General features: G+C 33.4%; 1 protein-coding gene across 1 annotated transcript; it reads left to right on the forward strand.

The window, feature by feature from the left end:
- The first annotated feature begins 2,809 nt into the window (after positions 1–2,809).
- Positions 2,810–9,939, forward strand: LOC122580853 (vacuolar cation/proton exchanger 3-like). Its single transcript, XM_043753005.1, has 12 exons — positions 2,810–3,167; positions 3,446–3,513; positions 4,043–4,071; positions 5,474–5,670; positions 6,366–6,599; positions 6,903–7,046; positions 7,123–7,239; positions 7,405–7,458; positions 8,397–8,513; positions 8,693–8,783; positions 8,879–9,012; positions 9,416–9,939. The coding sequence occupies exons 1-11, from the start codon at positions 2,877–2,879 to the stop codon at positions 8,941–8,943; spliced, it is 1,407 nt and encodes a 468-aa protein (XP_043608940.1). The 5' UTR covers positions 2,810–2,876; the 3' UTR covers positions 8,944–9,012; positions 9,416–9,939.
- Positions 9,940–10,559: the final 620 nt, after the last annotated feature.

Consider the following 10,559-nt stretch of genomic DNA (forward strand, 5'->3'; position numbering starts at 1 on the left):
TAAACTAGCACGGGTTTATATCTTCGTTACTTTTACGTATTTAGCTATAGCATTTCCCACGTATTTATATCTTCCTTACTTTTTTGCACTAACAATAAGGCTAGAACGATTTCCCACATTTCACACTTTACTTTAACCATTAGGTATATTCATTATCTAACTAATCTCACATCTACTTTAACGTTTAATCCCACTAACGTGCACACCTCATAGCATTTCTTACGTGTATCTAGTGAACTAGACATTTTATACATAAGTCTCACATATAAGCCCTCACATATCAATATCAAGGCATATCAACGACATTATCAACATCACAACACATATCTTAAGCATATCATAGCAACATCATTTTATTCATCATACTATATAAGCATATAATTACTTCAACTTTGAACGTTATCATAACAACATAGGTCATTTCATCATACATACATTCCCATATAACCTTCTGCATAACCCGGAACACCCAACACATATAAGATAATCCGATTAAGAGGTTAATTATAGAAAATCACATTTTGTTGTGCCTCCAGCGTGAGAAAAGTCATGTGTCTTACCTGATGACGAGCACAACGATCAATAAGCAACTTTAAAGTATCTTGTTCGAGTTCCCGACCACCTATCACACACGTATAATCGATATGTAACATAAACGGGACCTTAAAAAACATCTCCAAGCTCCCTAAACATCAACATAACTTATACCTAAAGTCTTTGGGTCAAATGAGCACTAAAACAAGCCTAAACGACCACTAGATTTCCAAGTGCGCCACACCTCCCATCTGTGCGTCGCACCAAACAACCAGTGACTTCAGCCCAACACCAGGTGCGCAACACAAAGGCCCAGGTGCGCCGCACCTCGGGTGTCGACTAGCAAAACCAACTTCGTTTCTCATTATTCACCTTCCAAACGGATCCCAAACCTCAACCACGACTTACACCATTAAATTGATATCAAATAGGTCACAATTAAGCATCTGAAAACATCAATTAACCCTTGAGTCAATTGCATAAATGAATCCCTTTTTTTGATCACCAAAACGACTCGAAACCGCAACGTTTGGTTCAAAAACACAATTGAACACACATGGATCTAATTAAACACCCGAGATTCACTTATTTACATATAAACAACATTATTCAACATTAAAGTTTGAATCTTGACATAGTTAATCAACTCTATTAATGATTTTACTCACGAAAATGTCGTTTTTAACCGAAAACATCAACTTCCAACAACCCCAGCCCTCATGGTCGAATCAAAATGGACAAAACCTACTTTGAAACTTAATCAACAATCAATTCATGATATTATACCTGTAGGAAAGATTAACGGATCCAAAACTAGAGGAAACCACCACCGAATCACCCCGAAATTACTCTAAACTTGAAGGAGGCTCTTAGGGTTTTGTGTGTGAAAGTATCTAGGGTTAATAATCTGATTATATAGCATTAGAGTCATGATATATCCCCTATATCTGCTGGAACGACTTTCTAAATCTTACATCTAGGCCCTCGCACTTCCTTATAACCCGTTTCGTCACTTAACTGTTCGTTTAACGCATTCGAAAACACTTAACGACGCTTATATCCCATCGGGAACACTAAATGACTTTTTTTTAATCATTATCAACTTTATCTTTCATTACTTTAATCACTTTAACACATATCTCACGTTAATCATTTAATTCACATAAGCACATACAAAACACATAGTAACTAACACCCATGCATTTTATGCATGGGTTGTAAGTCGTCTTGACACTTAGTCAAGCGCTTATTTTAATTGATTTATATAATAACCAGGGGTGACGACCTTTTTACTGGAAAAAAAAAACACATAGTAACTAACGGTCTCTAACGATAAGTTAACGGTTAACATAAAAAAGTTTTGAGATGTTACAATCTTACCAGACGAACTAGATGAACCGACACACGATACCTTTTTAGCCGCGTCTCTACCACCCAGGCGGTAATACCAACTCTCCCCCTTTGCTCTTGTTAGTCTTAGAAAGGTCACAATGGTCACATGGATGACTAACATTATGATATAACTAGTTCTCGTCAATGATACATCACAAATATGCCCCAACAAGAGCCTAACTAATCAACCACTAATTTAGTACCATCCTTTTTATACATCATTAAATAATCACTAATTTGATACCCACTATGTGTTTAGTTCTAAATTTTAACTAATGATATAAAGGGAAAAATGAGTATGGAGATGTTACACATACAACTTGAATGAAATACATTTCACATGTTACTTATTTTTTTTTAATAAATAGATTGGGCCCAAATTGAGGATGTAACAACTTCATATAAACTTAGATTAAATCGCTCGTAATCCAGATCATGAATGACCTCATAATGAATGGATCATGCACACACAATGATATGTGCTTATGAAGCTTGATGATAAACATATACATTATAATAAAAACTTAATGATTGATAGGCTTTATAAATATTCTTAAAAATATGTTTATTCAATTTATAATTGTTTGATTTATGGATTACATTTATTGTTTCCCTAATTTACCATTAATTTGACATATGTCAATTATACCTTGTTCACACCTTTAAGCTTACTTGTAAACACATTAAACATTTTTCATAAAATAAACAATTGATTGACATTTTGGTTGTTGTACCTAAAAATTAAATTAAATTTAAATACTTCAACATCATTATAAGAAAACATTAATTTAAACATTTCATTTTCAATATTATAAAAATAGAATAAAAAACTCTTTCCTTGGTTTCTTCACCCAACTATAAAAGGAAAAGACAAAAAACATCCCCACCAAACAACCTTTTAACCAAACAAGCCAAGCCACAAAGAAAGAAAAAACAGAAAGAAAGCAATAATGTCTAATTCCATAGAAACACAACCACCACCATGGCTACTAGAAAACGGGACTATCAAGACACTAACAAGAGAGTCAAGAAACGGCCATGGCCACAGCCGAACTGCCCACAACATGTCATCATCTTCCCTGCGTAAAAAGTCCGATATGCCCTTTCTTTCTAAAATTCCATTCCAATTTCTTAGAAATATTTTTGCCAGTTTTCATCAAGTCATTTTGGGTACTAAATTGTCACTCCTGTTTATTGCTGTTCCGATTTCCGTCGCTGCTCACTATTTCCATCTCCCACGGGTCAGTCATTATCATTCATTATTATTAATATATATATACACACTAACACACACACACATAAATATATATTCTTCCAAATGTCCATTTTGGTAATTAAATAGTAAAAGCTTAAATCTGACTGGCTGGGTGGCGTGACAAAATATAATGTAACCATATAATTATTAGCTAAATAAACATAAAAAAAACTTTTAAATATATATTATGGAAAGCCTTATTGTTACTTTAGTAGATTTATATATGTATAATGACGGAATTTATCGTTTTTTGAAATATTTTAGCCGTGGATATTTTCGTTGAGCTTACTTGGACTGATTCCGCTTGCCGAGCGTGTTAGTTTTTTGACTGAGTAAGAATACTTCTCTCTGTCTGTTTGTTAAAAAAAATTAAAAAAAAATTAGAAATGATAAACAAAGCCCAGGGTTATAGTAAATAACTAAATATAGGGTAAGGCTCATGTAAGAACTATCTACATGTGAACATATTAAGTATAACATGATAGTTCATATGTGAACAAATATGTTCACGCATACCATTCTCATTTGAACATCAAGTTATAATTTAGAAGTTCTCATATTTCTTCCGATTTAAATGAGTCTCACATGAATTTTTTCCATTTTAAAAGTATATAAAATTGTTGTATACTTATAATTATGTCGTGTTTATGTTTAGGGGGATGGGTATACCGTATATATAAGGCTGTTACGAGTAAAAATTTAGTAGTAGAGGGTTCCATACCTAAGTTTAATATATACAATACAACTCTTTTATATATGTGTAACAGTTTAAAGATTGTCAGGAGTTGTGTTTATCATATTTCTGAAAATGTATAGTTAATAGTGTTAATGTAGATGATTTTTTACATTTTGAAAATGCAGGCAAATTTCATTCTTCACAGGTGCAACAGGTACATTTATTTTACTATATATATGGTTATTTTTTTTATTTTATTAAACCAAGCTCCCCTTTTTTAAATGTTTTTGTTTTCTTAAATAAGTAGCTAAATAATCTCAAGTATATTATAAAAAAATTAGGCATTTATTGAAGAACATGTTGTAAACTTACAAATGAAAGATAATATACAAATGTATCACCAATGATGACTGGTCCAACTGGTCAGAGGCACACCAGTTTTTACCCAAGGTCTTGAGTTTGATCCTTGGGGATGACAAGTCTTGGGGTTTTTCCCCCGAATACTTGTAACGACCTATAGATGACAAGTCGTGGGGTTTTTCCCCCGAATACTTGTAACGACCTATAGTCAACATCGTTTCCCTGATGTCGTATCCCGACTAAATGTTCGAAAAAAAAATATGCAAATGTATCTCATGGCTTAAGAATTAAATGAGTTAATTTTTTCTTTTTTGGTGAAGGGTTGTTTTACCCTTGTAAGTAAAATTAAATGAGTTACAGAGGGTTATTATTTGTAATTTTGTATTTTTTTTTTATAGGCAATGCTAATCCTACTCTTATAAAGAACGTTTTCAAAAATTGAGTCATTGAAGGGAGAGAAAAACTTGTAAATGTCATTGAAATGTACATTTTGCCAGCAAACACAACGGCTCTTTTCTGACATTTATTTGTTATTTGTTTTGGTCAAAAATATTTGTTATTTGTTACTATTCTTTATTATTACTTTTAATAGTCATCCGCTCATAATAAATGTAATACACTAATACATAAAAACTTTATTTGCATTATTCGCAAAACAAAAGTTTGGATAGAATCGTAAATTCATTTTGTTTTATTTTGTTTAAGTTTTGTTGTATTTAAATAAATGTGTTTGATTTGATTTTTGAATGGGGACCTTAGGTAATGAGAGTGAAAACTTTTAAGGTGATGAGAGTGAAAGACAGCAAGCATGAGACAAACGTTGTCAACTGTCACAAAAACACAAAACATGTCATTTTAATAGACTTATAGTAATAGGGAGCGAATTTTTTTTTTTTTTTATGGGCAAATTTATAACAGTAGCATACGCTTTGTATGTACTTTTTCATTTCTTTTTGTAAGGGGAAACCTCCAAATATAACCTTAAAGTAAAATAAAATTACATCGTAACAAAATTGGGACCCGTCTCTGTATAGTAAAGCTCACTATTTAATGTTAAAACTTAAAACACCGAATATGCAATAAGGTGGTGTTTAGTACAATATATTGGTAATCATGTTTAGCGGTGTGGTTATTCGGTTTTCTCCCAGTCTCAAAATTATTTTCGTTCTTACTATTTTACAGATGAAAACATTTCAAAATATATGTATTTTTGTGTAGTGACCACTTATTTTGAGACATTGAACTGAATTTTGCAGTTGGAGGGCTATTAAATGCGACATGTGGAAATGCGACGGAACTAATAATTGCAATATTTGCATTGATAGAGAACAAAGTGGATGTTGTAAAGTACTCTCTTTTGGGTTCTATTCTCTCCAACTTACTTTTGGTTCTTGGAACTTCTCTTCTATGTGGAGGTCTTGCAAATATTTCACGGGAGCAAAAGTTTGATAGGGTAGGCAATTACTCCTTACAATATTGTGATCATGTTTAAGATGCTTGTGTATCTCATATGGTCCACATGAAATCCATGTATGGCTGAAAATCATTATGCTAAAACCACCCCACTTTTGGGATAACAAAACCAAAATTTCTTAGTAGAGTTTTTTAATAGGCCATTTAATGCCCAAAGACAATCAACATTGTGTCATGGTGGAAATACATGTGGTATCCTGGTATCCCCTCCCAAACATTGTAAGTAATATTAACTGATGTGGTAAAAAGTTTTAGTAGATGTGGGATATTGGTCACCATGGTGGGTAATGGATTATAGTAGGTCTGGGTCAGAGCGTCCAGTTTACACGAAACACTTTGTATCGAAAAAGGGTCATACCTTTTTAGAGATACCACTTTCAACACCTTTAGGCCCGTTCAACCCTTGTGACACATTTCCTTTTACATTATTATTTTTCTACTATGTCACGTGTAATGACCCATTATACATAAAAGATAACCCAAATCAATATGCTCATAAGTAAATGGGTTGAAACTACGACAACTAGTTTTTATTCTAAAATCACAAGCTATACAATTTCTTTCCCATTAAAAGAACATAAACTACAATCAATCTGTAAATTCCATTCCCTTTTGTAGAGTTTCTGGCTAATCAAGTATAACGGTGGTGCTTTAATCGCTGTTTTGTTTATACAGAAACAATCCGATGTGAATATATCTCTATTGCTAATGGCCTTACTGTGCAATGCAATGCCTTTGCTGTATAAACATGCTGCTGCAAATGATCACCGTCCAGCTGCTGATGTGTTTGATACTGAAAAAGCAACACTAAGCTTGTCGAGAGTTGCTAGCATTTTTATGCTACTTGCTTACTTGGCTTACCTTGCCTTCCAACTATGGACTCACAACGATATCTTTGAATCACCCGAGGTATGCTGGCTCGAATGCTAGAGAATTCCTCTATAGGTGATCAAAAATAAGATTTTTTGGTTTTTGACTGCTTCTTCTTATATGAAGAACTAGATAAGATGACAAAGAAGAACGATTTTTTTTTTTTTCGTGAGACAAGGGTACTTTTTAAAAAAAGAATAATTATGTCAAAGGGCCTAAGTTAGGTTTATAAAATGTGGGAAAGGGTGAAATTATTGTACCATAACTCCATGAGGTTATCGGTTACACTGCAGCTCCTAAAAACAAATTCAAATTCAAACAATTAACTAATGGAAAAAACAGGAAGAGGTTGAGGATAACTTGGATGCAAGGGAAGAAGAAGAAGAAGAAAGTGCTGTGATAGGGCTTTGGAGTGGGATCATTTGGTTAACTGGAATGACAGCTGTCATTGCATTGTTGTCTGAGTATTTAGTTGACACTATCGAGGTATTAACTCTGTTTTTGATTTTGCATATATTATTTTTCATTGATATTATATATAAATAGTTTGATTATTGAACAGGCAGCCTCTGCTTCATGGGGAATGTCATTGAGCTTCATTAGCATCATCTTACTACCAATAGTAGGAAATGCAGCTGAGCATGCCGGAGCCATCATTTTCGCTTGTAAGAACAAGCTGGTATGTATGTTAAAATGTGAATTGATATTAAATTATCAGATTCTGAATTCAAATGTAACGTGTTTTTCTTTTAAAATAGTAAAGTTTATGGCTTGCGAAATGAAATTCCATCATGGATTTCATATATACCTTTATTTGGTATAAAATATAATCTTATCAATGCAGGATATAACTTTGGGTGTAGCACTTGGTTCTGCGACTCAAATTGCTGTCTTTGTGGTGAGTTTTTCGTGATCATTCATTTCAGAGTTCTATTAAATCGTCGAAAAAGTAATAGCCGAAAGCACCCTTACTGAATTACTGATGCGAGTCGAGCCAGGCTTAAACTAGCTAATTGAACCAAACATATTAGGCTGAGCCAAATTAAAGCTTTTCATGAACACAAGTATTTAAGCATGAATTTTTTAAGCTATGGTGAGCCATAAGACAAGCAAACTTTTCACCGCTCGTGGTTTTAACTCATTGACATAACAATGGGTCAATTTATGTTTCATTTTATTATTCATAGGTCAAATGGATAAATTAATATACTTTTAAATAAATGGAAACAGGTAGAATAATTTAAAGCCACTATAAATGTGATCATAGTTACGAAAACATTACTGGTTCACGAAACGAACAAAGTTGTCAAGAAATAGCCTAACTGAACCATCATGTTTTATCTTATTACCCATCCTGCCTATAACCTCCAGCCATGCCTCATAGCAGTATGGCGCCAATGTGAAAAGAGGCAACAAAAAAAATGATCTTATGTAAAGGTGGTAATTCTGGACGATTTACTTACAAACAGGGAAACTTAGGCTATAGTTATCTTCATCTAGTCCAGTTGGTCAAATCAAAACTTTAGCTGAAAATGGAACATGTCAAAAGTGTCAAGTGGGTTGAAAAAGTTAACCAAAGTGTTTTTTAATACATACTAAGATCCTAAAGTTTCATTCAAAACTTTAGTTGCTTAAATTCTTGCTTAACTTTTTTAGAAGAAATCAACATAAGTTGTTTGTTGGGCCTAACCCGACTACCGGTGATTTTAATCAAACCTCTTTTGACCAGTTACCTGACCTGTCTGTTTTGCCTTTTCAGCCTGTTTCCATATATGAATTTATATTTGTCCTTTTTCTGGAAATACAATCTGAATAATAATATGTACGTAATTTCAGGTGCCATTGAGTGTAATTATTGGCTGGATACTTAGTGTCGACATGGATCTCAATTTCAATCTTCTTGAAACTGGATCACTTTCTATGGCAATCTTAGTCACAGCCTTTACATTGCAGGTAATGCTTTATTTCTCTTCTAAGTTTATTTATTACTAATTTCTTTCCCTGGAAGAAAATAAGTTATATATCTGAATCTAAACGTCTGCAACAGCCAACCTTGAAAAATGCTATATTAGTTTTGTATAGTATAATCTCTTTAAACATCTACAGCATGAAAAAGTTTCTTAACATTTCAGGACGGAACTTCTCACTACCTTAAAGGAGTGGTTCTTTTGCTATGCTACATTGTTATAGGGGCAAGTGTTTTCATTGTCGATTTACCAACCGGTAAGTTTTTATAAGCCCCAAAGGTTTTCTCTTTCAATTTCAATTGATGCGAAAGTGTAAAATTTTTAATTTATTTCATTGAAATTTTTTGCTAGATTATGGGAATAATAATTCTGGCGTTGGACTCCATACATCAAACCAACAAATCTTTAGAGTCTGAAGGGCAGCTGGGCTGGTATCTGTTGATATGGAATGACTGAATTTTAGATGGAAACACTACAGTCTACAGGTGGCAAATTTTGACTCTTTTACTTGTATATTAGTCGATTTGGATTATGAATTCATCTACATGTGAAATAGATACTGGCAAAAAGTTTAACAAAACAAATCTGACGTATTCGAAGTCACCCACCGTTGATATATTTTCGGTGTTTAACCCAATAAAGCTCTTGAGCGAAATTTCAATTATCACTGTAACAATATTTAATGTTAATCATCTTTAACATTCATGACTTTTAACCCTCTTTAAAATAGTAAGTGAACATGAACTGTTTCGGCCAACTTGACATTTTTTGAATTTTGCAAAAAAACTACTTATTCAAATCCACTCAAGCCATTTAACTAGCCCACTTACTTTACAGTTTAGAAGACCAATCTCAAAATGGACTAAATTTGGATATTATCTTATGCAGGGTCAAGTAGTTAGAGTAATAGATCAATGTACAGGCATGAAGATAAGGATGCATTTGTTATTCTTTGAATGGGCTAACTCAAAATCTCATTTGTTATAGTAATCTAGAGCTTCTACCTTACAAGTTCTGATGTTGCACAGATGGTCATCTATGTCTTTGGCTGCATCGGCTTCTTCATTGTTCTTATAGTGAGTTACTTTCGTAGCTGTTGTACTTGTTTTGTATCAAACAACCATGTTGTTCTGGAAAATCCCAAAATCTCAACTGAGCTTTCAAAGTTTATTATCTACATTGTTGGGTAGTTTTCCAAAACAGGAAAGGATTCGGTACCAGGGGAAGAGTACAGTTGTAAGAATTTTAGTTGATTTTGTTTTTTCTTTGTCTTCCATTCCTAGTTATTTGCTGAGCATATGAGTAGGTGAATGCAATAACACAATGTACAATAAATAAAGGCTACTTTAGGTTGCAATGTAAATCTAACTGCACTTCATTTCGTATATTTGATCAATGTTTCTTGGAATTAATATCTGATCTACGACTGAATATACTTTTACTTGTGATTTTACTCACGGGTACGCATGTTTCGTTAAACTGGAATATCAAAAAATAATGAAATGTGCTGCGTGAGTAGAAGTGGGCGACATGAGTTATTTCTATTAGTGTGAGAATGGTAGTATTCATGAGATTCGACAAATTGATACGTTTCAGTACTTGAATATGAATATCTATGAAGTTTATTCACCAAAGTTTGAGAGACAGAATCACATATTAGTGTTAATTTGTTGCTTTATTCATGTGTAAATATCATATGTGGCTATCACCGTGCTGATTACTTGTTCATGCATTTGGTCTTCGGGAGTATGAATATTTACCTTTTTACCTTTCTTTCCCTTAGGCGAATAGCTTCTAGGAGCTAGGACTTGGTCGATTTAAGAGAAACACAAATCCAGATTTCGTCAATAAGTGTGAAAATATCATATTGCTTAGCCACTTAGCTAATCACATTAGAGTGTGTTTGTCACAAATCCCGTACTGAAACCGAAAATAGCCAAATCTCATAACCAATGGGCTATTAGTGCGCGTTTTGTGTCTGTCGCGATGCAATTCTAGTCGATGGGATGCATAGGATAAAAGGGCACACTGC

The sequence above is a fragment of the Erigeron canadensis genome, chromosome 9, assembly GCF_010389155.1.
Source record: "Erigeron canadensis isolate Cc75 chromosome 9, C_canadensis_v1, whole genome shotgun sequence".
Taxonomy (NCBI): Eukaryota; Viridiplantae; Streptophyta; class Magnoliopsida; order Asterales; family Asteraceae; genus Erigeron; species Erigeron canadensis.